The sequence below is a fragment of the Malurus melanocephalus genome, unplaced genomic scaffold (assembly GCF_030028575.1).
Source record: "Malurus melanocephalus ecotype Western Australia unplaced genomic scaffold, MMel_1.1 scaffold_14, whole genome shotgun sequence".
NCBI classification, from domain to species: Eukaryota; Metazoa; Chordata; class Aves; order Passeriformes; family Maluridae; genus Malurus; species Malurus melanocephalus.
The window spans coordinates 4,238,236-4,265,934 of NW_026623246.1; the positions used below are offsets into that span (position 1 = coordinate 4,238,236).

At 40.5% G+C, this 27,699-nt stretch overlaps 1 protein-coding gene across 4 annotated transcripts in view; it reads right to left on the reverse strand.

The window, feature by feature from the left end:
- The window catches only part of ARHGAP21 (Rho GTPase activating protein 21), a 111,681-nt gene extending 85,273 nt beyond the window's left edge, over nt 1-26,408 (reverse strand). For 2 of the 4 annotated variants that reach the window (XM_057383988.1, XM_057383966.1), the window contains exon 1: nt 24,830-25,237. In XM_057383988.1, coding sequence (XP_057239971.1) covers nt 24,830-24,919 — 90 coding nt within the window. In that variant the 5' untranslated portion in view covers nt 24,920-25,237. The other 2 variants (XM_057383981.1, XM_057383974.1) reach the window with 2 other exon arrangements.
- Nucleotides 26,409-27,699: the final 1,291 nt, after the last annotated feature.

A 27,699-nucleotide genomic window follows, 5' to 3' on the forward strand; every position in this document is an offset into this window, starting at 1 on the left:
CTCTCAATACAACTTCCCATCATGTTTGCTTCCAAGAATAACATGGGATAGYAGTATTGATCTGTCAAGGGCCAGTCTGAGTCATGACAAAAAGTTATTTTCTCTTGAGCAATCAGTTTAGTTCACCGGTTAAGCTCAAGTACTGCCCACTTCCCTGGATTTTGGGCAGTTATTTTCAGTGGACTAATTCTTTGTTTCCTTTGTCTAACTAACTTTTAGCATTTTCTCTTCTTTATCTGACATATTCAGCCACAGATCTCTCTGCTTCAGCAAACAATCAATATCCAAACAAAAACTGCCTTTTTTTTCTAGCTTCAGCTACAGAAAAATATCATTTTGTATGCTATGCCATAAAAATGATTATACTGGATATGAAACAGGATCTGATTCTTCAAAATGAACTCTAGTAAAGCAGTTGGCAATCTTTAGAAACTGGAAGCAATCTTCCAGCACTGTTCCATTTAAGAAATGCACAGCCAAGTTTAGTGGGGACTGAGTAAGAAATGAAAGCTGTATGTACTCTTACACAAAGTACACCTCCGTCACACCATTAAGCACTTAGTAACATCGACCGTGTTAATGAGATTAAACTCCTGAGAACATGTAAGTTTACTCAAGCTATCATCACTGCTACCTACAAGCTCAATGTCTGCAAGAACAGATCACTTGCTCTCCACCTGCAAGTTCCTGGATGGCAAATGTACTGCTCTGTGGAAATTCCTGTTTGTCTAACCCAGCGTCCACACAACTGTATCAGTTCTGTTTCAGTGTCCACTCACTCTTACCATCCTTAGTTTTTAATGCTGGCAGAGCACGAAAACAGCAAAATCCAGGAAAAAAATTACAAAAGTCTATCAAAGTCTATGTTAAATGCATTTTAAATCACATCAGTACGATTCACCTGACTATTTTACCTAATTTCCACTGTAAGACAAAATGCAATTTAACTTAATTTGAACTTTCTCTACATGGTTATTTTTCCTGTTCAAGCAAAACATGGAAGAAAAATACTGCAATGTTTATTATTACCATAATGTACCACTCACCAYCATTTAATTTGTCCTCACAAAAACAACTCTAAGATACATTACTAATTGTTTCTAGTTTATGGGTGAATCTCTAGAAGACACTGTACACACCAGCAATGATGCAGCCATGACCAAATTAGAAAAAAAGGCCGGTTTTCCTTTTTTTTTTAAACCTCCAGGAATGATGGTAAAAGCATCTAAATTAAATTGTATCAAATGTAATGGCTTTGGTATCAACAACACACACATTTTCTTTYACAGAAGGCTTTTTTCTTACGGTATCAGTGATCCTATCTGAACACACACAGGCTCACAACTGGCTTGAGCACCACCACAGGAAGAATTCCAGCAGGGACTTCCTGTTACCTTCCCATTCTTCACTACACTGCAGTGCCATGTGTTCAGCTGTTATTTTCTGATCCCAGCACAAAGCCYGAACTAAGTAAGTTACTTGCCTGCTTAAGATTAGGCTTCAGAATCCTAAAATTTCCATCCAAAAATAAAATTAATGTCCATAGAAACACATAGGAAAATACAGCGCTAGCTCTGCTGAGCATAGAGAAAATCCTTTCCATTTACTGGGACATTTATTTAGACATCAAGTCTGTTATAATACAGTTAAGTCTTCTCAATAATCTAGCAATCTCTAAATACAAGGCTAGAAYAAAGCTAATCAGCAATTGTGACCACACTGAAGCACCTTAACTTASAAGCCAATACCCTCTTACTGCTACCAGGGGGTGTTCAGAGGCTGAACTGTTGGTGTGCAGAGACACAATCTGAAAGACAATCCCAGAAAGCAAGACCCATGTCACACCAGACACAGTGCCAGCCTGATCAGAATACAGACATATTACTGCTTTCTCTGCATTCAGACTGTAAGAAGAGAACCAAAATTAAAAATTATTACTGTAGGTAAACACAAGAACTATTGAGTATTAAGAACTTTTCAATAAAATCCTCATATCCCGGTAAAACAGAAGGCTCTCAGTACTTAGCTACACAGTCTACTTCAAAGCAYAACTCCGATACATAAGTAATAACAGAAATGTGCTTCAACACCAAGTAGAAATGCTGACGTTAACATAGCCTTACTAACAGGTAATCAGAACAGTCACACTTTCTGAAGCTAGTTAAAAAAATAAAATCTTCATTAAAATAAAATTACTAGAGCATGTGTGAAGCAACTCGAGTTTATCAGCTAGCAGAAATAATCACCKCTTCCCCTGACTTCCTTTTCCCTCAGCTGGAGGGCAGTCCACCAATAGAACAAGAAAGGGACTGTATCAAGCTCTCAGTCAGAAAGGTAAGCTTCAATTTCAGAAAGCTGAAGTCTAACMTCAATTACAATAAAAAAATTCGCAACATTTCTTTCATTTAACTAATATCATTGACTGAACTGAAAACCAAAAAACAAACCCAGAAAATCAGTTTTGGTATGCTGGAAAACATATTACATAGTAATTCATCTTATTTTTCACAGAACATCTTTATTTTGCTATTCTTAACATAGAGGTTTTTTTCCATAATRAAAATATGTTTTTGTTACATGAGAACTTAACTTACCCTTACAGATTGGCAATCTCTATCATTTTAAACTTTACCATCTGCACTATCAGAGTAAAAAGACATCAAACTCAGCACTAGTTCTTCAAGGTGTTAGACTTSMGAATGACAATGTGAGTTTCTTTTARAATTGCTCTCCCGAAACTCAAGTAATGATCAGAGTCATTGTACACATGTCCTGAAAATCCTAGGAAGAAACTTGTAAGTGAACATTACATTTCTTAATCCCTCCCTATAGACTTTCCCATAGCAGCAGGAGCCCTAAGCTCTTAGAGCAAACTTGTTTAAGGCTGCTGCACTCCAGCTGGTGAGGTCCATGTACACTGAACACCCTTCTCGGCCACTTCACCTCCACAGCAAGAGAGATCTCAAAGCACTCTTCACAGGTGCCTTTCCAAATGCCTTTCTCCTGTTCCCACCTGTGGTGTCATAAATGTAAAGCTTGAGGAGAACTCCCACATCGTTAATGTTATGCAAATGCTACAGAGAAAGTTGCCATGTAGAAACATTACASTGAATTACTCAGCACAGTCTGAAGYCCTTTGTTAACACATTTTCTCCTGGGGGATGCATGGGCAGGGCACAGAGAGTCTAAGATACTGGATTACTAATGAGAAATATCCTTCACACCTGCACTTTCACTTCCCTTTTGTAGGGGAATAAAGTGTAAATATAGTAGCTAACATATGCTACAAGTAAAGCTACTCCAGGTTAGGTTTTCAAATCTGTCAGGCAATTTGTTGTATTGATTACAAGCAACATAATGCAGTGCAGAGAAGTCACACTCAAGCTACAGAACCAGCAGAGAAACAAGTATCAGCACTTGTCACTCCCAAAAGAAGAGTTAAATAAAAGCAGTTTGTTAACCACCACAGTTTGSTGACATGCCTAGCTGTCTCTTCTGGCTGTCCCCAATTTTTGTAAACTTGCACAGTGCCAGAGGTTTGTCTAGAACTTTGATGAAGCTTTCATTCCTTTGAATGAAGATAAGGAACCTCAAACAAACAACAAAACCAAACATCCCTGTTCCCTGTATATAAAGTTTACAAATAAAATTTTAGTTTAGACCCTATAACCTTGCTTTCATATGCTGTGTTTTCAGATGCTTAAACTCTAATTTTTTTTTTAACTCCAAGATTAATCTCTACAATATCTAGTAATCTCTCTCAGCAATTTACATAACTGGAAGAGAGCTAAAAATTCAGATTTTCCTTCAGTTTTTCTATAATCCTTTTCTAYGCAGAACAAGCCCAGCTTTGCATGGACAATGTTATCAGATCAGCCATGTGACATAATGTGAAACTAACTTTCATTATTWCCAGTATTTTTTGTTTTATAAAAAYATGTGGRTATGATCAAAGCCCTTCCCCACCACTGTGCAAATTTCCATCTTTTCTCTAAAGCCTTCATTCATCCAAAGGTAGATTGACTTGGAGGAAAATACCATTTAAAAGAAGTTAACATATTTTCCAGAGAGCTTTGGAATTCTAAGAAGGCTTAAGGTTTATTTTAGAAACAAATTAAACATATCAAGTTGCTGCATGAGTAGTAGAACTGACTTCGGCCTCATACATCTTGTATCTCCCCCTCATCTTCTTTCATCCTGTCAGATCCCCTATAAAGGAAAGAATATATTTCTGGCAGTCACGCCTATGCTGACTTGCCACAAGAGCTCCCCCATCTCACCTTCAGAGGCATTAACTGGGGCTTCTCTTCCACCTACCTACTGAGAGGCTCTGAATTTCCAGGCACTTTATTATCTTTGACACCTTCTTCCTGCCTTGAAATTTTACCAAAATTGGCCAGGAATCTCAAGAGCAACTGCAGAGCAACTGACAGATGGGCAGACCGATGCCACGAACAAGAGAAATCAGATTCAAGAATTTTTACTTCTCCACTCCATTACATCACTTGCTTCTGACACTGTCTTTTGCTGGAAGAAAACGAGCTTTGTATTTTCATCCATACTGCCTTCTGCTAATTCAGCATGCAGTTATCCTACAGAAATGCAGATATTGTRATCTTTTCATCAAAAGAAGAAACTTGCAGAAGTGTAAGCTAGTGCTTTTAATACATTTCAATCCYATAATGCTTATATACATGCTTTAGGAAAAAATGTAACTGAAAATTATAAAGTTAGCTATATTCTTGGCAAAGAATTATGAGTAGAGATAGAACAAGAAACTTTTTTTTCTGATCAACATTCATTTTTCAATAGATTAATCTGTACTTTTCCCATTTTCAGTATGTCTGCAAGAGTTAAAGATGTTGTTTTTCTAGGGGACAAGAGCTCAAATTCACAAACTACAGCCAGAGCAAAGACAGTGCTGCACTTCACTTTATGGGGTATAGCTCCAAGTCTAAGCATTTAGTTAGAAAATTCAAAACAATGAWGTACAGACCAGGCAGATGCTGAAAGCAGTAATATATTATGCTGAAGAAAGGAGTACATCCAAAATCCCACTTATTTTTACAGTTCGGACAATGGAATGTACTTTTTCAGATGAAATGTGAAAAGCACTATGTAAAATTACTGCAATGCCTAAATTACTGCAATGTCTAAATGATCAAAGGTGCAGAGAAGCCAGGTGTCTGAATTTGTCTGTATGTAACAGGCAAATTACCTGTGGCATGAAAGAGATTTGACACTTAATAATTCTTTCATATAATGAATTTAAAACCTTTTTATTTCTTAACCACAGGATGAAAGGAACTTTTATGAAAAAAACAAACAGTATGCAAAATACTATTCTAGTACTGGCAAAGACCTGTTTTTCGTCAACTAGAAGCACTGCCCCATTATATGTACAGAGGAAGTCAATGGCTTCACCCTCTGGCCTCAACATTTCAATTACACTGTGAACTGAGGGGTAATTTTTAGTGCTTACCACTGAAGGGGAAACACACTGATTGCAAGAAACCACAGACTCAACACATGTAGCTCCGCAGGGATGGTATCTAGGCAGATCTTAGTAATGATGTGTCGCTTAGAATTATGGTCTTAAACCTCACTATGCTGGTGGCACAATTCATCATTCTGAAACTCTAAGAAAAAAAAATCAGGGCATCCTCTGAAGGGTTAAGACAAAGAGAACATTTGCTTCCCTAAATGCAGGAAGCATCTTAAAAAACAGAAGTTTGCTCATATTAGCAYATTACCATTCATCACCACAAAAAAAGCCAACTAATAAGAAGTAAGTTTCACTTTCCAAATGATCTCTCAAGCCTACATGACATTTCTAGAAGTGATGGGCTTGGCCAACCTAACAGCTTACTGCTTGCCCCTTCACTGAACCACTTCAGCTAGAGACTGCTAAGAACACCACCAGAAATGCAGCCAGGCCTCAGAGGAGATGCATGCAAAATTTCCTATGAACTAGAAGGAACTGGTTTCTAAGCAGTATCATCTTTGCTCAATTTGTAACAKAAAATGAATAAATAGAAAGCCTCATCTGAAGCCAATTCTAGAAGCAAGGWCTTACTCTGATTTAGTCAGTGGGGAGTGGAGATAGAAGTTAAGGGAATGTAACTCAATACTGTTTTCCTTTCAACTTTCTATATAGGAGAAAGCTGTGCAAAACCTCACTTTCTTAGCTTACAAATATTTTTGGGGTGTTTAATGAAAGGATATAAGCAGTGCCACCAAAATTCTGGCCAACAGGGTACCACCCCACCAAGTTGAGAGCTACTCACAAGCCTATCTTCAACCCCGCACACAAACAGCCACATAACTGATGTTATTTGGAAATCAGTAATAGCATCCACTGATCTCATTAATAAATAAAGGCCAAGCAACAGGCCAAGCCTGTGGTACAATGGCCTAAATCACAACCTCCTCATTTCCTCCAGGATTTCTCACTCTTAGAAGCACACTGATATCGTATGTGCTTATTATGATCTTATTCCCAAGATCTTGACAGAGAGAATTATTTACACTAAGAAGTTAAAGCACGATGAGAAAAAACAAAAAGGCTTTCCAAGAATTTAGTTTAAAACACAGTCTCTGGAATTCCCCAATGTAMGGATAAAGTAAGAAAGAAAACTCTAGAAGGCAAATTTGTACCTTCATGTTTCCAGAGCACTGAACCTAAAAAAAGTTGTTAATACAGGAACCACACAGACAAAACACTCCTAAGAAAGTTGACCTCATTCTCATTTTCTTTACCGAAACTCCATCTTCCAAAGTTCGCTAATAAAGAGGAACTGTAAATTTGACCTAAAYATCACCCTAGTAAAAATTTATGCTGGGTGATGAAAAGCCACGTGCTGTGCAGTCATCTCACTTAATTTCTTGAGACAGGCTTAAGACCAAGATCCACACTCTGTTTGGGTTGTTTCTTATCCAGAAAACACCTTTRTCTCTGAAACAGACTAGTCCAAAAATAGCACTTTTGCTGAGCTTTACTTTATACAAAAAATATAATCTTCACGAGGTACCATATATGTGGGACTCYGGGAGAAAAARAGAAAATAAAGAAAAAAAAAGCCCCACACCAGTATTTTGCAGTGAACCTAGTTCCATTTTCCCAATAATTTAAAAAAGTCTACAGGCACAGACAGGTGCCCTTTTCTTTGCACAACTATATTATGAAAAACGTCATTTTTATTAGAAAGGACATGCCAGTGAGACTTTTTACAATGTAGCAGGCTACAATGTAGAAGTTTTTTCTGAGAAAAAGAAACAAACRCACAACTCTAATCATTGACACTGGAGACTACTGATTAAAAGGCTGCTGAGGCCTTTGCACAGTGAAGTCCCAGAAGTCTCCAAAGAGGAAGGTTCCAGGACCTCTCACAACCTGTTCCAATGTTTAATCACCCTCAACTCCTTCCATTCAGCTGGAGTTTCCCTTACTGCAACAGTTCTCTCRTCCCTTCCCTTCCAAGAGGCTGAATGCCCCATCCAGCTGCCTCCTCCACCTTCCTTCCCTTCTCTAGGCTGAGCAAGGCTGGTGTCAGTGGTCTCCCATCCAGGCAGGTGCTCCAGGCCCTGAACACCTTCCCTGTCTCCAGTTTGCCATGTCCTGCAGCGGGGGCCAAGCACGGGCCATGGTCTGGGCGGAACAGAATGTTGGACAGATGGGGAATGACACCAGCACGTGCCAATGTTGTGAACAGTATTACCAACTAGACACGCTACGCAACCACACAAACAACAATCCCACCACCAGCACTACTCAGAGCAATTTTTTCCCCTCATCGAATTGTTTGAACATTGACCTCCAGAGCCGCAAAATCAGCATATAATCCCCTGGCTTTTCTTAAGTTGTCTGCTCTTYAAAGGAGGAAGCCTTGCCACACACTAAATAATGGAAAGAAACCCCAACAACGGAGGAAGTAACAGTTCAGTAGGAAGAGAACAGGGTGAGAAGGGATGAGAGAGAGCATTAGGTGGTCATCATTCTTAAGATGTATTGTGATGGTGTGATTGACAACATGCAAAGGCTTACAAAGACTTAACCAAACATGAATAATCTGTCACACGTTAAAAACTTACCTCCTTATTGAATACTAAGCACAAAGTACATTAATGAGTAACAAGTTCCCATTCTAAAAAGACTGGATAGAATAAAGGGTCAAAGGTCTTTTTTAAATTTTATTTTTTAACTGGAAATTTCAGGGCTACAGTGCAAAACTAATTTAAAAGATAAAAAATCCCCACTCTAAAGACTCTTAGTAAATATGGAATAAATCTAGCAGTTAAAATGTCAGAAACTTTTAACAACTAAATGCTGAAACAAACAACCTGTGCCAGAAATTCAGGTGCACAATCCCAGGATATGGTACATAAATGCACCTGAGCCAGTATATTCCAACAGACTGAAAAAYTGTTCACCCACCAACACATTTTCTGTATGTAAAAGAACACAAAATGCCATCAACAGGTTCTAGACAGTCTGTGAGAGCTACATTCGAAGTCTGAAATTAATGTGCCAGTGAAATTTAATGAAATTACCATTTCAAGAAAAACATACCATTTTAACAAGCAAGTTCTAAATCAATCATATCAGGTATAACACTTCTGTCASTACTCAGGGGAGTACTAACATCACAGCCAAAAAACCCTACAAAACAAGTTATAGAAAACTACAACATTCAAAAAGAAATTAAATAAAAATGTATCTTTTATTTAAATAATTAAATAAAAGCATATCTGAGTGCGCAGAACAGAGGGAAAAGCAACATACTAGCAGAAACCAAGAAACAAGCAGGCGGTTTATTAGCGGAAAATTACAGGTTCACTATTCACTATATAACAAACAAAGTCACATGAATTAAATTCAGAGTTGCTTATATTTCAGCAGAAAGTCTGTCTTGTGCCACCACAAYCTTCTTTCAGCCAGCAGCAGGTCTTTCAATCCTGAACAAAAAATTCACCTAGCATCATATTAACCTAATAGTGTAACTTAGGAATGTATTTTACCAGTCTTGTCCAAAGTGTTAGTACACACACTGTGAGCCATCAATCACAAACTACTACACAYATGCCAAGCTCCTCATTACGTAAGTGACAGGAACGGGACAGTGCAAAAGTATTTAGTACTAGAGAAGCAGCTCTCCTCTGGAGGCTTTTGCTTTCATATTTTACTATATCTGTAAAAAGGACAACATATTTCCTAACCTCATCTTTCAAGGGAGAAATTATTTTTAAAAAAAATCACCATACAGCAAGTTCAGGTCAAACGGCAGAACTTCTATGGATGTGTTTGCACAAAACATCACATGTCAAATGATGATAAGAGACCTGCACTCCACTAAGATGCAGCAAGACATGAAGACAGCACAACTTAATAAAATATTTCAACCAGATTTCAAAAATGAAACTGACATCAAACCATCACTAAAAGCTACTTAACTACAGGAATGCAAGCTTTTGTTTCAGTTTTATTTAATAGTCATTTTCCAGACTTTTTACTGCTTTTCTTACCAAATTTATATCTTGRCTTTTCAATTATGTTGTACGATAAAACAAATTAACCCTCTAATGAAAATTCCTCTTCTCTGCATTTAATTCCTCTGTACAAGTTCCTGGCCAACAGCCTGTAAAGTCTTTATGTTGTTCAAGACCAATTCAAAAGGTATACACAAAAATGTATGCAATAAAATATGTAATCTTTTTAATAATTTTATGAACACCACAGCAGAACACAAGCAATCCAGTAGGTTTCCAGAATGTGCTAACACTTGCTTTCTGACACAGGTGACTGAGATTCCAAAAAGGAATCAGCAATCYACTGCACTTAGTATTTACAGAAAAGGAAGAATTCTTGGGAGCATGAAGTTCAGGGACCACCTTGGCTACAGTGACTSTGAACAGCAAGATGCAGGATCCTGAGAGCAACAAGAAAAGCCAAATAACAGCATTACAGGCCTGGAGTTCCACAGAACAGGACTGCTCAATGATCAGCTTGGAAGAATTTCAAAGGAGGCTGTCCTGGAGAGCTGTTTGGTTTTCACGATTCTCCTCCTACAAGCTCAGTAATGGTCCTTACCAGGGTGCAAAGAATAAAGCAAAGGTGGCAGGAGGCCTGCATGGACAAACAAGAAGCTTGTGACTGAACTCAAATGTGAAAACTGAGTGTACAAGGAACACAAATGTGAAAAGTGAGTGCACAAGTGTGATCCAGGTGATCCAAATGAAACAAAGACACTGTCTGAGCACACAGTGATAAGGGTCAGGAACAACAAAGCCCTAGGAAAATCCCAAGCTCACTTGGATGTTCATCTGGTATGGGACATGAAGGGCAAGAAGAAAGGCTACCAAACACACAAGGACAAGAAGGTGGATTTATCAAGAAGAATAAAACGTACTTAATCAGCCTGATGGCATTTGTAAAGAGTTGGCTGGCTTGGTGGATGAGAGAAGAGCAGCAGGTGTTTTTCACCATAACATCAGRAGGGTTTTTGACACTGTCTCCCATAATGTTCTGATGGACAAACTAATAAAGTATGGGGCAGATATAAATGGACAGTGAACTGAACTGGAAAYTGAAGGGGTTATGAACAATAGCGAGAAGTCCAGCTGGAGGGCAAGTATGAAACTAGAAGAGACATTAGTTAGAAACTAACTGAGATAGAGGAAAACCCATTTAAACATAACCCCTCCCCCCAAAATTTTACTATAAGCATGATCAACCACTGAAACAAATTGCCAGAAAAGCTGCTGAATTCTCCATACTTGTGGTCAAAACCAGCTTGGACACTATCCTGGACAGCCAGGTCCAGTTTACTGAACTAAATGATCTTCAGATGTTCCTTCCAACCTCAATGATTCACTGATACTTAAAACTGGTTTTAAATGTGTGCCATATTTTCAGTGATGAGAATACATTTTACAGCAGCTACACAAATCATAGCTGCAGACAAATCAGGTTCAGACTATTTTAGGGGAAGTGTTACATTCTAGCTCAAATCCCTAACATTCTCTACCTGCTCATGTCCAAAACAGTCTGACAATAACCTCTGCTAACATGCACACGGACTTTCAAGGTGTAAAATGTGTTAAAGTGTATTATCCATTCCTTCTTGGCTATTCTCATTTAATTTATGGAAACAATGTGATTCATGCAATTCCCATCATTTTCTAAAACTTCTGGCTTCAGCAACCACTTACAGGATCTACAGTTATAACATATGATCACATGTGTATATGGAAGGAAGGATAAAACAGAAGAACAAATTCACCTYAATATTGATCTCAGAGTGCCAGAAACTCTCAAGTCATGGAAAGTTCTAATACCAAAGAGAGATTGCAGCAGGTACAGCAGTGGTTTCCAGGTTTCTGTGGGAACTACAGAAAACAAAAGCACACCAGGAAGACAAAATTCTGTTAAAACAGGCAGAGTTTCTTCATGCTGGAAGGAGAAGTATAAATATGTATACTTCACTAGATGAAGTATAAATATATTTCAGTCCATGACTCATTGTGGAAAGATGCTCACAAATTTCTTTTACCTCTGGTTTTGTTTTTTTCTTCCTTAGATTAAATTTATGTTTTTTTAAATTCACAACTTGTACTACGTTTACAGCAAAGAGTCTTATTTGCCTGGTTTTGGAGACATACCTACAATTCTTTCAGGTTGCAGACATTCCAAAAAGCAACCTCACGCTTCACAGCTTTCCTTTAAACAGACATGCTTTTTTGTCCTCTAAATGTGAGGAAGAATAAAGGAGTGGTAGAAAAAGATAAGTTTGTTTCAGGAACAAACAGTTTATCTACTTCCACTGTGTTTAACTTCAAAATATAGTTGTTTTTACAACATTCTTCATGTTTTCATGTTGTGACTTCACATGTAAGAGCATGACAGGTTTTCTATAGCAGATGTGGTCTTGCATTATACAAAGAACTGGCATTTGCAGGGATTTTATTCTAACAATGGAAAAAAAATGTTAGTTGTTTGGGGTATTTTTGTGTAAACCTGACTCGTCAAGTGACACCTGACACCTGATCTCTYCAAAAGAAGGTCTGAAGAAAGTACACAATTCAAGTTATTTACTTATATTCTAGCACATAATACAAAAAGCAGCTGGCATTAAAGAACGGAATAGGCATAACTGATTTTCACAAGAATGAAATAATTTTTTCAAAGACTCATTTATTAGAACCACTGATCCAAAGCCTGCTGGAGTCCAGAACAATCTTCAGCTGAAAGGACTTATACAGGCTATTTATGAAGTATGAATGAGTAATTTTCCCCCATTTTAGTATTTTAAATTAGACCAAAAACTGCTTTTCCCAATTATTAAAAAACGTCTTAATTATTAACGTAACACAAGATGTCTTCCTACATATATTTTTTTATCATTTTTGAAATCATCTAACCTAAATCTGCACTAAAGAATAAAAATAGTCTGGACTTCAATCATTTAAACCAATAAATACAATGGAACTTCTTAGAATTCATTGGAACTCAAAGTACAAAATATAATAATGGAAAAGTAAAGCCTTTACTGCCACTTTGTAACGGCCATTTGTAAAATCAGGCAACASAGAAAAGCAGGCCTGTGAAATAACCTGCACTTAGGCCAGAAAGGCCTTATTGAGCATTAAGAATAAACTGGAAGATCTGTCTGTAGTGAGTCATTCTAAAATGCAACTAGTTGTGTTTCTTTCCCAAATGAGAAGTGACTTTGCAAGAAAGAAACCAAGTTCCACCAAAAACAACTGCACCATGGGATAAAGAATACAGAGGAAGAAAAACCACTGCTCCTCACGCATTGAAAAGGCTAGTAACACTCAGCTGAGGACATATTCTTGTAATCCCAGCTTTCTTAATTACAAAAGTAGGGAAGACTACAGGCACTTTCCAAGGAATGAAAGCTCAAGGTATCTTGGGTCCTAAGCAGGAAAGAGAAATCTGCCAGACCAGATTATCCAAGTGGAGGAAGTCACCACAGTATTAACAGAATTTAAGGTCAAGTTACTCCCACAAATCCTGACTTTAATCTCACACATAATGCCTTCCCTAAATTCATTTGGTGGCATTAAAATATCCAATAACCACAAACAAAAAAAAAAAACAAAAAAAAAAAAAAAAAAAAAAAAAAAAAAAAAAAAAAAAAAANAAAAAAAAAAAAAAAAAAAAAAAAAAAAAAAAAAAAAACAAACCATGCTAAAACATCATTATTCACTTTTCTGGCACCATCCAAAATAAGATGATTGTGGTGTTTGTGATTAATCTCTCCCACAGCAGACACAGAACCTAATACAGATAAAATTCTGTTTCCAAACTTCAGATTCCCATTATGAAGTGCAAGGAAGCTTACAGACAACAATTACATCACATACTGATGTTGCATCATCCAAAATTTTAGCCACAGAATGCTGGCCATGAAATGTATAAAGGTTAACATGCTGAGGGAGTTGCAAGTGGAGAATCTTTTTCCCCAAATAAACTCACACCGGGATAGTGTGAAAAACAGCCATCACTAAATTCTGAAGGGAATACAAGGTTTTTTCCTAAGTTTATACAACTCCCCAATTTAAATGAAACAAGGAAAAAATGAGTCTCTACAGAAAAACTTACCAGTGAGGACTGTTTACCCAGAACACGCCTTGCTGAGTAACTGTCTAATATTACCACTGTCTCTATTCACTTGCATTAAGGAATTTAGTTTCTCAGTCATGAATCACTGATTACAAGAGCAGAAACCATCTTAGCCACAGATGCCTTTTAACATTTCAGATCTAGCTTTAAAAATAGTTTTTGGGGGTGGAGGTTGTTTGTCTGCGCACCCACAAAAGACAAGAACTCCAACTTAACTATTTTTGTGGCCATCCCATTTCACAGTTGTTTAGGTAGAAGTTTACCTTTTTTTTTCCATACCTTCTAGATCACTGATATTCATGACTGGTGAAGGGGAGAATTTTCACTTTGCCAGATGGAGCTGCTCCCTCCACTCTTTTCCCTATCTGTACATCACTCAGTCTCCATGTCTTTGGAGATAWGTAGCTTGCTGCATAGCCCCTGAAAGTGGTATTTCCTTTTCTTAAGCTGAAAAATTGGAGTGAAAGAGGAGTAACTATTCTACAGCAAAAGAAATATCAGCAGCATCATTCACCACAAAAGAAGAGAGTTTTCCACAGGTTCTATGGCATTTACTGGGTTTGCTGTTGCAATAAGACCAGGAATCAAAAATTAAGTCCTGCAATTTAATGCAGTCCACTAAAAAGGTGTTATAAAAAGCTACTGCACAGGCAAAAAAAAAAACCCACTTGCCTGCAAACAAGTAGAAAAGAAATGAAAGCATGACAGCATATGTAACTTCTGTGTACAATCCCCAATGACCTTGCATTCTCCTTCAACTGGGAGGGGGGATGGAGAAGACTTGGAGTGAACACAGAAGCAGGTAATGGTGCATTTCATTTTAGCTTATTGAAACTGGAGAACATTAGACCCATATGATACAACAACTTTAACAAAAGCAAGCAAAAACAAAGACATAAGTTTSGTATCTTCAAGAAGCAAAAACAGGCCCTGTCCTGAATATTTGAAAAACTCTATTTCCTGTTGCTGATCACCAACAGCTGCCTGTTTCATCAGGCTTGGTACAGAACCTCCCAAAAGCAGAAGGAATCCGGATGAGCTATTATGGAATCAGCATTGCAACATGTAAGCACACCTGTAGATCAGATCAAAGATGCAACTAGGCCAGCTCTTACCACAACYGAATGCAGATAGTTGTGAATAATTAGGAAAGAACACAAAAACAAGCATCAGTAGACTATCCTCCCAGCTTTAATTATTCACAAATCCATAATTCATTCCACTGCAAGGGTACCGTGTAGCTCTAAAGCATCGGTCTTTCAAAAATACGTCTGAGTTACACACATGCTTTTAGCTTCCAAAATAGTATGGAGCAGAGTAACAAGCTTAATTAACTTTTATGCAAAGGACCATCTCCTTTTGCTTGCTCTCACTCCACCATGCTCAWCTGACACCTCCAAGTTCCTGGTGTAGATAGTAAAAAGCTGATCCACAGAAATTCAAGAGGCAGATGGAGAAAGTTACATCTCAACATCACCCATCTGTCTCCAGTCTCTTCTTTCCCAAACTGCCAAGTCCTAGCTTCCTTTTTTTTTTTTTTTTTTTTTTTTTTTTTGTTTTGATGCAGAAACAGCTCCATATATGCAATTATCATAGTTACCCTTTCTCCACAACTTTTCCAGCTCTTCTGTATTGTTTCTGAGATAGAGAAAAATGAAGAGATATGGTACCTTGACACACCAGCTTCAAATGCACTATGGATTTATATACTGAAGCATAACAGAGAACACTGTCTGTTCAAAATTATTAGGAAATGGATGACAATTTGTTTTTTTTTTGACCAACAGTAAGCATTAAGCTGCTGTTTAATCCTTGGAGTTGCCTACCACAACATTTAAGATTTCACCCATGAGCTCCTGGTTAATCATTACCTCCCAGTATTTTATATGTGACATATTACGTTGACATTTATGYACATTTTGTATCAACTAGTGCTGAAGAAGATCCTTCAGCATTTCTGCACAGACAATTTATCTTCGCTAATCTGAGTAACCATCACCATGAAAAAGTTCACCACTAAACTAAAGAAAGATTTTTTTAAAAAAAGCACTTTACCTCTCCAATGCTATTTAACTCATGAAAACAGCAGAAAGTTATCAGATCTATTTAGATATACAGCTGAATTGTAGTCTCAGTCACAATGCAAACAGAGAGAAAATTAGTCAAAAACATCTACAGTTTTGAACTCATGCAAAAYAACACCTAAAGGGCATGGGCTATGAAATGCTAAGACTATTGGCCAGCATCCATTATACAACATAAGGTTTCATAACACTTTCATACAGAAAAAACTCATTTGTTGCACAGGCTCAGCTACAAGGGCTGTTTTGATTCTGTACGTAGCATTTTAAAAAAGCGGGAATACTACTCAAGTTTTAAAAAAAATTAAGTGCTGACAAAGGAGATGCAAGCAATGAGCTTGTAAGATCACYTCCATGACATCAGGATCAGAATACCAGCTTGTCAAACTACTAGCAGCTACTGAATTACTCCAGCATCTGATTCAGATGCACAGATTGCAMGTAACACTGAAGGTTATTCATGTTCCCTTGTTTCACTCTTCCAAATTTCATATTATYGCTGATTTGGCAAGATGGGAAACTTTAATACCTCCCAAGCAGAACACAAGCCATTCATTTGTCTTTGTAAAGAAAAGATCATGTTTAAATCCCACCTCCCAAGCAGCTCCAAAGCAATTTCTCCAACATATTTAAGAAAATAATTAAAGCATACAGAAAATGTGAAACTGTATTTAGAAAGACCCATRCAAAAACAGTGTAAATACAGAGAATGGAGCAGAAGGCCTGTAAAATTGCCATGAAAATTGATTACTCCGGGCAAAGTTTACTTACTCACCTTTTACCATGGTGACTGAGGATAATAAAATTTTAAAATGCATGCAAGAAGGAACAAGTCAGATTTTACAGCCATTGATGAATAAGAAATGTTTGTGGCTATACATGGGAATRCTTTTCACTGGAGTCACAGGCTCCCTATTAAAGTTGCATCAAAATTAGAGACCTGAGAATAAAAGCACAACAACAATAACAAAGCATGAACTGCAATGGGACAGATTGTTACACGAAGTTGTAACCATAGCATTTCTTTTGGAGATAACCCTAACCAGATCTTTATCTTACAAAAAACAGGTCAGAACCCACAGGTAAGAAGAGTCACTTGCTTCAGGAACACATACTAGACCCGCAGTTTCTTTTGCTGGCAAAAAGAACAACAAAATGTTTCAATTTTCAATTCTTGCATCAACAGGAAATTGTGATAGCTTTCCATATTCCTGCAAGCACTGATTGACCTCTACCTCTCTTAAACACTAAGAAACTGAGGACATATAAGTTTAAACATGTCTAAACTACAAAGACTTTAATTAAAGAATTGCATTTAAGTATCTGTCAAGTTTCTTAGGAAATCAACCACTTCCACATTCTATTACACCAGGACAAGACTTGGACAAGTTACAATGTTGTGTTTTTCTCAAAAACAACTGGAATTRTATTATGTTTTTGAAATCCACATGACTTGAGCTCTATAAACCAGTGTTTGAACATCATCTTTCCATGTGCAGTCTTCCAATATAAAACCACAACTTCAGTTGTAAAATGAGATCARTTTTAGTTATGAAGATTGAGGAGTTCACCTCAATGCTGTGAACGTATCAGTCAGCATCTGTCTGCCAAAAGCCAAGTGATCTGTAAGGGATTCTTGCAAGTTTAAAGATTCTCTTTTATTTCATCCCAAGGTCAGAACAAGTTGTATCCAAGAAACATTCTCATCTTGATGTTTTAAATTGCACCAGTCACATCAGTATTTGAATTTTCTGCCCTTGCACTTAGACTACAAGTACACAGATACATTCAACACTAACATTTAAGCAATTTTAGAAGCCTAATTTTTTAAAACTTTTTTTTTTATTATTATTGGACTGTTCACTCTCTTATGTCTCAAACTTCGTAAAACAAAAAGCCCAACATATTTAGATGAAAAACTAAACAGAAGAGAACAAAATACAGTCCTTTAAAGAGTGAGTGGTTTGCAATRAAGTCTCAATAAGAAACAGTGCTACATCGATGTGGACAAAGAGCTATACATACATACAAATAGGAGGGCACACTGCCATTTCAATTAGGTAAAAAACCCAACAAAAAACAAACAAACCCCCACCCCCCCCAAAAAAAAACAACCAACCAACTAACCAAAAACCCACAACAAACAAATAAAAACCAAAATCCCTACACAAGTTCAGGTTTCTCTTTCCAACTTATTTGTCCCAACCGCAACTGTTACCCATAAGCATTTAAAATCTCTCTCCTCAATACAGTTTATATGGTTTTCTATTTGATTTCTTGTCCCTGGCCCTTCAAACAGACAAACATAAACCACAAAATTTAAAATACGGAAGATAATGTTATCCATCCAWTTCAGTGATGCCAGTGCAAGATTATTCCGCACAGCATATTTGCTAGTGCTTAATGTAGTCCATACTGTGTGTCCTAACACATTATGCAAATGACACACACATAAAAGAAAATGTCTATCTCAGAGTGCCCCCCTCCACCAACAGACAATCTGTAATTAGCCATGTCCCCTAAGGAGGCGCCTCATTCATGCTCACCAAAGCAGCAGCTGCTGGCAAATAGAAATAAAGAAATTCAGAACAAAAATAAGCCTACTACCTAGACTCCCAAAGGTGTACACTCATGGTTGCAAGCCAGAGCCAAAATCTTAACAGCTGTTTGTATTTTTCCAGAATGCCCACACAGAATCTCTCCTGTCCAGCACCTAATATTTACTAACATAATTTGTATCAGGCTTTTTCAAACATGTTGTACAGAGAGCTGCAGCAACAGATCCCAAGGYTTCACTAAAACCCTCCTGAACTACAAGCTCTCAAATGCAAAAATCTAGAACAGAAAATATGAAGCAGCAACACTTTCTGGTGAACACAATTCACCAACATATAGAATAACATGGTACACCAATTCAGAAAAAATACAGTATTTCTAGCCTCCCAGCACAGTAGAGTCAGAACAAAGCACAGTTGTGCCTAATCTTTATCATCCCATTACCAAGTGGTCCAGTCGCTAAATTCTAGTATCACCTCCCCACAAGAGTTCTCTTCAAATCCAACAGCAGTCATCAAACAGTAAATTCAGGAAATTGTTTCCCCRTTAACAAAGTAAACAAGAATTCAGAGAGTAGCCAGAGTTCCCATCTAACTAGAGCAAATGAAAAATGCATTTCACCACAGTTTAAAAAAAAAACAAACCAACAGACCAACAAAAAGGTAAAGTACACCACAGAGGAAGCCTTCCCATTAAATAACCTTTATGTACTCAASAACCATATAAATGAAACACTTTATCCCACCTTGCAGCTCTAAGATTATGTTCTGTCAGGTTTACAAGATGTATCAGGCCTCTGATATGAACACAGTCAAAGCCTGTTCGATGTCACTGCTCCCACCCATTATACTTCTACAATGTGTGCCTACTACTGGGTGATGGGCAAAAAAATACCATGGAAGTGTCTTTGCAAAAACAATAAAAATTACAAGACATAAAAGGGCCTYGGACAACAGAAATGCACAGCACTTACAATAATCTACATTTCTTATTATAAACAGGCAAAGTGTTACAAGATTTATGTAAAAAGAAATCAATCTGACCAGACAGCATAACTCACATCCACTGTCGGTGTAATGTTTAGCATAACATATTTTAAGTATATATATTTTATCTAATGTGGCAGGCAAACAAACACTTCCTCTACAGCAGGMCCTAAGTTCAAGGTTTTGACGAGATTGTAGGCTCTGACAGCTTCCACAATCATGGAATTGTACCTAATAGCCCACCAAAACTGACTTCTGGAGTACTGTCAATTCACTGTTTCAACGCCACTTTAGAAGCCTCAGCATTTATACCAGGGCTAACTCATGTTTTTGTTTTTGGGTTTTTTTTTTAAAAAAAAAAGATTTCCACTCACCACAAGAAATAAATCTTGTTTCCATTTAACATCACTTTTTTCATATATTTTTGTAACTGCTTCCTATTCTATGCAATACACAAACAACTGCAAGAAAGAACTGCACACAACCTGTGAATGCTAGAAAACCTCATTTTTTTCTTCCAGTTCTTATCAGAGAAAGAAACCAAAACATCAGCTACAAAGCACCAGTATATATTCCTTACAGCTTAGCCTAACACTGCTACTTAGACTTCTATAGAAAGATAAACTTTCTCTATTAGTAAGGTTCACAGGTTGCACGTTTATATTATAATCATCATCTACACTGCCACATATGTATGCATTCAGACAATTAAAAAAAAAACAAAAAAAACAAACAGCTTTTACACTTTTCAGGGCCATACTGTTCAGTTATGATTTGGTTACCCACCTATAGTAAGATGTTTTCAAAGATTCAAGAGGGACAAGACCACAAATGCAGCATGTGAAACGAATAGCTCCTCTTCCCCAAATGTTCTCTCAACTGTTTTTGCATGTAGTAAATACAAATGATAGAAATAATATATCTGAAGCATCAAATGTTATTTTTGCATTTTAATAATAGAAATRATTGAATAGCTTATAAAGAGAAAAATGTCAACTCAGTTCTTTGACGTTTGTCAAACCCTGCTAAAGAAAAAAGTTCTGTTGTACAATGCATATAGTGCATGTAATAAATGCAATTATTTCATATGGACACAGTTCAAGATACTACCTGTCCATTTCATTTTTCTTGCAAGAATATTTTTTTCCATACAATTATATTGAAGTCATACAATCAACAAAGTTGTACAACTGAGAAGAAGTCACTTAAAAAAAAACCCACATCAAATGTAGTTACATTTGAAGGCAGGTACCTTCCTTTTCTTGAAGGAAYTATTTCCTACTTTATATTGTCACTTATCAAATACGTAACATTTCCTCATGGAAGAGGTCCATGTTTTGTCAAAATATCTTAGACTTACGCTGACATAAATCAGAGCAGAAGTCAGAGTTAAGCTTGCACAATTAAACAGGATTTAACTCAAGCTTTTTGAACAGCTGCAACCAAAACTCCTGGTAAGGCTGTATTTATGCTGMATTTATTAAACAGAAGCTTCGCGCAGAATTCTCTATCACCCTAAGCAATGTACACTTTGACAACCACTATTGTGTACTATTTGATAAAAYCTTACAAATGGATTTCTCTAATTCTGATCTTTAACATTATGATCAAAACTCCCAAGGTCTGAATATCAGGCATAGAAAAAGCACCAAGACCCAACAACACAGAGTTCCAGAACAGTTCACATGTTTACAGGCACAATTACATAAAGACTGACATTCTCCCCCAAYGGCAGAGATGCAACACCTTGGAGTCACCACTTGAAGTTTACCAATGTCGTAACTGGGCTGCTAAAATAGTAAACGATCTATTATTGTTAGCGAGAAGGCAAATGATTTTCTATTTTTAGCGCCATCATTGCCCTTCTCTGGTTCCTGACCCAGCACAAGTTTACGCAGTTGCGCTCTTCCTGATGAGGTATAGGAGAGAGAATATTGTGGGGTTTTCTTCTTCTCTGAAATTTAACAGTTGTGATTATAAAACAAGTACTGCTGTACCTCTAACTTTTGTTTTTTAGAAATCTTTGGAAATGTATTCCTAACTTTTGACAAATACAGAAGCTCTTGGGAATCACTAAAGACCATTCACTATTCCTAACAACTCACCTGGCTAAGCAAAACAAAATCATGTCACAAAAGCAACAAAAAACTATCARTCTAAATAAAATTATTTTATAAAGCATTTTTAGTATTCATATTAGTATTAATAAAATGAGGAAACAGTATYGTTAAAAATTAAAATTTGGCTTTTAAAGCCATACACACTGTGGGTCAATATTTTTTTCAACYTGCATTTAATGTTCTGAATGTAATTTTAATTCAGATTAACAGTTAACTATACCACAAAGAGACACAGCAATTCTTTAAATGCAAAACAGTAAGAAAAGCAAAAAAGCTCCAAAAAATAAAAGCACTTTTTGTTGTGCCTTTCTAGGCAAAATATGGGAAATTAAATTTACACTAACAAAGATACCAGTTCCAGCCTTGAATCTGGACTGGTCTGTAGGTGGGATGTTGTGACTGAAGCAGTACTGCCTGTACCTCAGCAGGGTTTAAACTCTCCAGCAAAACACCACGACAACCTGATGGAACAGCGATAGCGGATGCCTATTAATCTAAAAGCCAGAAAGAACACGCTCTCACTTATCTGYCCTTATGAACATAAGCCCAGCAATTCTTCCATTTGTAAACGTGTGTCAGATTTCAAACAGAATGGCAAACAGCCCTGAGAGTCCCTGGCCCTCTCTGCCAGCTCCCCCAGGAGCCCAGAATACGTGACCTGTCCCTTTGAACAGGCACTCCATGTTCAGACGGGAGCCTGCAAGCCTGAATGTGCAATCTTTGTTCTCAACAATCATTTCAGTGAAGGGGCTCTGAACCGAGAAAGACCACCACRTACAGTGTCAAAACGAAAACCAAAAAAAAATGAAGTGAAAATAGAAATAGCAATCATGGCAAGGCATGACCAGACAGAACTTAACATCAGAGCAGACAGGCATCCAGAACAAAACACCATTATGCAGCAACGTATGCAGTATCTAGCATACTCAAATCACACGTCCTCTATTCTCCTACCTGTGTACACTAACATACACAGAAGCACCACTTCTCAGTAAGACATCCCCTTTCTTAATTTGACCATTATCTTGAAGCTAGAGGACAAGTTTTTCTGTTCCTGCTCAAACTCTGACGATTACAGTTGCACACTTCCAAAACCCTAAACTGGTTAAAAATCCTAATTTCTGTTGCAACTCCCTTGACTGTGGTGAACACAGGCTATGCTTCGAGTCTTCCTCATGACAGCCTGCTAAGTATAAAGGTCTACAGCTAAAAATTAAATGTAGATGACTTAATTATTGCATTATAATGCAAACACCATATGGGATCCAGTGTCCCAAAAACATAAATCATTTCCCGAAATTACTAATACCTTGCACATCAATATTAGAACACTACAAACCCATGCAACAGCARCAATTTTTTGGAAAACCTGAAGTCCCTTTTTTACAGTAACTGTCTTTCATTGAAGGTATTTTCTGACTTMTAAAGTATCAYGTCTTACTGTTCAAAACAAGCAAGAGAATCTTCAGTGAAGAGAATCATATAGCACATGAAGCACTGTACACAGTAACTATTCCATCAACTGAACTGAGAGAGCAGATGCCAAGCCACAAATCCTCACTCTCTTGGCATTTTACACRTATCTATGAAAATCAAGTTGTAAGAAAATAAACTAAACTTTAAGACATGCAGCAATATTACACAAAAGCAACAGAGAATGCACTGCAACCTTGATCAGACATTCACCAGGGCTGTCTAAGTTCAAGCAAAGATTACATCAGGCCTGCTGTGATTAAGGCAATCACCAGTGTGAGCGCATGTTTTCTAGCAGTTACATTTTAACTCCAACATGTAAGTACCTGGCAAAACAACAGGCAGAGCAGTCCATTTTGCAATTCCACACCTACTAGTTGTCCCCAATTCGACCGCTTTAACATCATGAGCTCCAGAAGTGCYGCAGGCCTTGTTAGGGCTTACCACCATGGGGAGAGGTAGATTATGAAAAGGGCCGGTGCCAAAGACCAGAAGTTTCAATATGACAGAGTAAAAAAGCATATTGTAATTTTTACCATTAGACATACAGTTTCCTACTTCTTCCCACACTATCTTCAATACTATAMTATTGAAGAACAGGTTCTCCAAACATGGCACTGCTTTTCAGTTGTATTTYATCACAAAGTCTTAACATCATCTGTCTTAACATTGCTCTTAGTTAAGACTGCGATTCTATCCTCACCTAACCCACCTGCTTTAACAGACTGTGTGATTCTCTTAATTCACGTGATAACAGAAAGGTAAGTCCTACAATGCCATATGTGCCACTTTCAAACCAAGGCAAAAGGGTAAATTCAAGATAGCAGTGTCTAAAACTAAAACTCAGTGTCCTAAGGAAAAAAAACAACAAAAAACCACACGAAACAAGAAAAACCACAACCAATCCAAAAACCACCCACACTTTTAATTCAAAGTTCTGTATGTTTAAAAATCACTCAACTGTATTTCAAKTTCAGAAAACAAAAGGGGGAGTATCTACATGAAGGGCATATATGTCATASCCCTTTGTAAATTTAAATCAGCTTTTTCTTCAGCACAACATACTCTAAACTTTGAGAAACATAAAATCGTTTGTCTTTGTAAATAAAGTCTAAGACAAATCTTAAAACATGTCTACGGAAGGTGTTATATGTATTTGCTTGAATCTGAAGCTGACAGTTGTTACAGAGATATTTACTACTATTAATAGGGAGCACAGAAGGAAGGATCAGACATGGTTCWGTGTTAAAAGTTTTGTCTTGCAAGTCAAAACATGCAATGGTGCCACCATAGGGCATGCCATGAAGTTTCTTAACTAAACACAGAGAGGATCGCTCCAGCAACAAATGCTATGCATAGAGATACCCTTAATATAAGCTRCTGATACGTAGGAGAGTGGCAAGCACTGAGTACAAACAGACAGAGGCCCGATCCTTATTTCTATTAAAATCACCAGGGTAGAAATGTGACAGGGACGAAGCCGTCCCCCTGAGCGCCCAGCGAAGCGCTCCCGTCCCTCCAAGACGGACAKGTTGGGCGTGGGAGCGACAAACCACGCTCTGCCCGCGGGGTCGAGGGGTGCGAGGGGCACGAGGGGCGGCCCCGGGGAAACCTCCGAACCGAGGGCGAGGGCGGCGGCCGCTCCGCGRGGCGGGAAGCGGAGTCACCGCCCGGCCCGTGGGGCAGCGAAGGCGCCGCCGCCTCCTGGCCCSGGAGCGGCGCCCCGAGTGCGCGGCGAGCGCTCGGCCGGGCGGCTTGCTCCCCTCCACTGCCGGGGAGCTGCACCACTCCCAGCGTCCAACTCCCAGCAACTCCGGGGCGGGCGGGCAGGAAGAGTGGGAGGGAGGGAGARCAGGAGGGAGGGAGAGCGGGAGGGAGCGGCCATTAAGCCCGCTCCAGCCAAGCCGTTCCCCGCGKCGGGAGGCGGCCGCCCGGCCCGGCCCGCGCCCCGCCCGCCTCCGCCGCTCTTACCTGGCCGCCGGCGCCGCTGCTGCCGCCGCCCGGGGGGGGCTCGTCGTCTCCATCTCCGCCGGGTGGCCCCGCTGCCCACCGGGTCGCCATTATTTCATTCCCGGTTACAAAGRAGGCGCAAATCCTGTTGAGCCCACATCGGGGAAGGAAAGGGACGGGAGGAGAGAGCCAATGCTGGAGCCACTCGCGCACAGCAGGCGAGGCTCGGCCAGCCCAGCCCCGCCGCCGGGGGACGGGGGTCGGCCCCTTCACGCGGTTGCCATAGGGAAGAGCACTGGAACGACCCTGAGCTTCAGCTACGCTCCCCGGCTTCTGCCTTCATGGCTAGAGGAAAGAGAGCAGATGTCAGTCCTGGGCGCGGGGCCGCTGCCGCCGCCTCCGCCGCCCGTCCCTTGTTAGGCTAATTGCACCCACTCGTCATCTTCCTCTTCCTCCAGCTCCTCCTATCCAGAGCCCCAGCCGCGGGGAGGAGAGGGCAAGCGGGGAGAGGCGGGAGGTGTCCGCTCCCTCCTACTTCGCTACACGCCGCCGGAGGGAGCGAGGACGGGGCAGCGCTGTCCGGGCAGCCCCAGCCGGCGGGGCGGTAAGGGCCGCTCCCCGCCTCGGCCCAGCCGAACTTTGATCAACTGGTGGAGGAGCAGGACGGCACCGGGGGCCGAGGGGCCGCTCGCTCTTCGGGCCGGGCGGAAGCTGCCGCCTGCTCACGATTCCCGCCCCGGCTGTATCCAGCGGCGTGCCGGGGCGGGGGACGGCAGGGAGAGCACACRAGCCCCGGTGAAGAAGCGGCAACAAAAGACTCCTCCGGCAACAAGCGAGGCCGTGCCGGGCTTTTGTCTCTTAGGCGAGTCTGCCTCGCTCGCAGGCGGCTCCCTCCCCCCGTCTACGTAGCCGGAGCCGTTCGCGATCAGACCACCGCGCCCCACGCCCCGCCCGCGCCCCTCCCTCGGGCCTCCCCCCGCACAGACGTCGCTTCGCTTCGACAGCGGCAGCCTGCGGCCGCTGCGGCCCCGCCGGCGGCAATTAGGGCGTCTCGGTGCTGGGGCCATCGCGCCGCGCCAGCTGCGCCCTCCCCCGGGCTACTCCCAGGGCTCCCCCGGCTACCTGGGCACCGGCCCGGGCTCGGCGAGGGGGGAGYGGCGGGGCACTCCGGCCAGCRCCCTCCCGAAGGCGCGGGGCTGTGCGTGGCCGCCCCCCCCGTGCCGCTCCCCGCGATCGCCCCCCCGGGCCCGCGCACGGCCCCCGTTCTGCCCCGTACCGTTACAGCCCATCCCCGGGCAGGCCCCGCCCTGGCTAGAGCCGGAGTGACCACCGCCCCCAGCCCGCCGGGCTGGCAGCGCGACCCCGCCAAGGGCGGTGCCGCCTCACCGCCCTCCAGCCGGCCCCTCTCACTCGGCGGCCCGCGGGGCTCCTGCTCCTTCCCTCGCCGCGGCGTTCCCGGCTCCCGCTGCCTCTGCCGGCGGGGAGCATGTCCCCTTCCCCTGCCTCCCGGCTTACGGTTTCTCTTCCCTCCAAAAATCCACCCACCTTCTCCGACGACACCGCGAAGGCAAGAACTGGCTCCCGGCTGTTGTCCAGGGCACCCGCCCTGCGGCCGGGGAGCGCAAAGCCCCGCCGGCCCCCGCCCGTCAGCACAGCCTAGGGCGGCGGCGTTCGCTGCTGCTTCCCTGGGCGTTTTCGAGGGTGATCACAGAGCGACGATCTCAGACTTTCCGCCCTAACGCAGGATTTGGTGCTTCTGCCGCCAGCTCCACCTGCACCTGGCCTCGGGAGGACCGACACCGTGACCGCCTCTTGGCTGGCTCTGGACGGTCCCGGCCCAAGTCCCGGGCCGCCCCTGGGCGAGTGGCGGCGGGGGTGGAACTTGGTTTTGTTGTAGCCGCGAAGGCGGTAAATGCAAATATTTTCTGTACTTTATCAGCATCGGAGTGTGTGATTTTTATTTGCTTTTCGGTTTTTAGGATGGTGTTTTCCAGTGCAGAGGCTGGACAAGTAAGGGAACAAGGAAAGGGAACTGTAAAAGGGAACAAAGGAAAATAAAGCATTTGTAAGAATTGACTGAAACGAAAGGTTGTGTCTGGTTTGTAGTAATGTTTTGGGTTGTGTTTTTTTTTTAGTGTGCCACCCTTGACCATGAGATCACAATCTCTGAAAAGAGGTGACTGCCCTGGTTATCCATCAAAACCTGCATCGTCAGCAGGGATGAATACTGGCATCCAGAAAACTGAAAAGAGAGTTTACTTCCAGTAGCTGGAGGAAAAGTCTCAAGGCTCATATGTTCCTTATTGTCAATCAAGGTCACATCTGCTAAGTTTAAAAGGGTGTTACAAGTCACGGCCTGTCGTACTGATTCAGGTGCTTGCCTACAATACTGTGTGTTGCTGTGGATTTCATTAGGCATACATATAGTTAAAAATGTGTGGTAGTTTCTGAATTTGAGTTCCTCATTAATTTCTGCTGTTAAAGACTACTTTGAGGCTGAATCTGACCTGGACCAGAGATTACATACACATATTTTGAATAAGCATACTGCTGTCCAACTGGCAATCTACAGAAGGGTTCTGCCCAGGTCCCTAAACATTTCTCACTGTCCTACAACATTTAAAGATTTATTTGACATCCAGACCCAGAGAAAACTGTTATAGTTTGCACAATGGTTGTCAAGAAGTTGAAAAGACCAGAATTAAAATCACTTGAGATTTTTGAAGGGTGGAGAAGGGGAACAGTCGAGGCACTTCTGTTGAGACTGTTATCAAGCAGAACCAAGAAGTGTAGCTGTGTGCTCGGCTGTGTACTGTTCTCTGCACTGGAGTCATCACGCCAATCTGCAGAACATCATCAAGAACCCATGATGTATACAAAATCAGTTCATG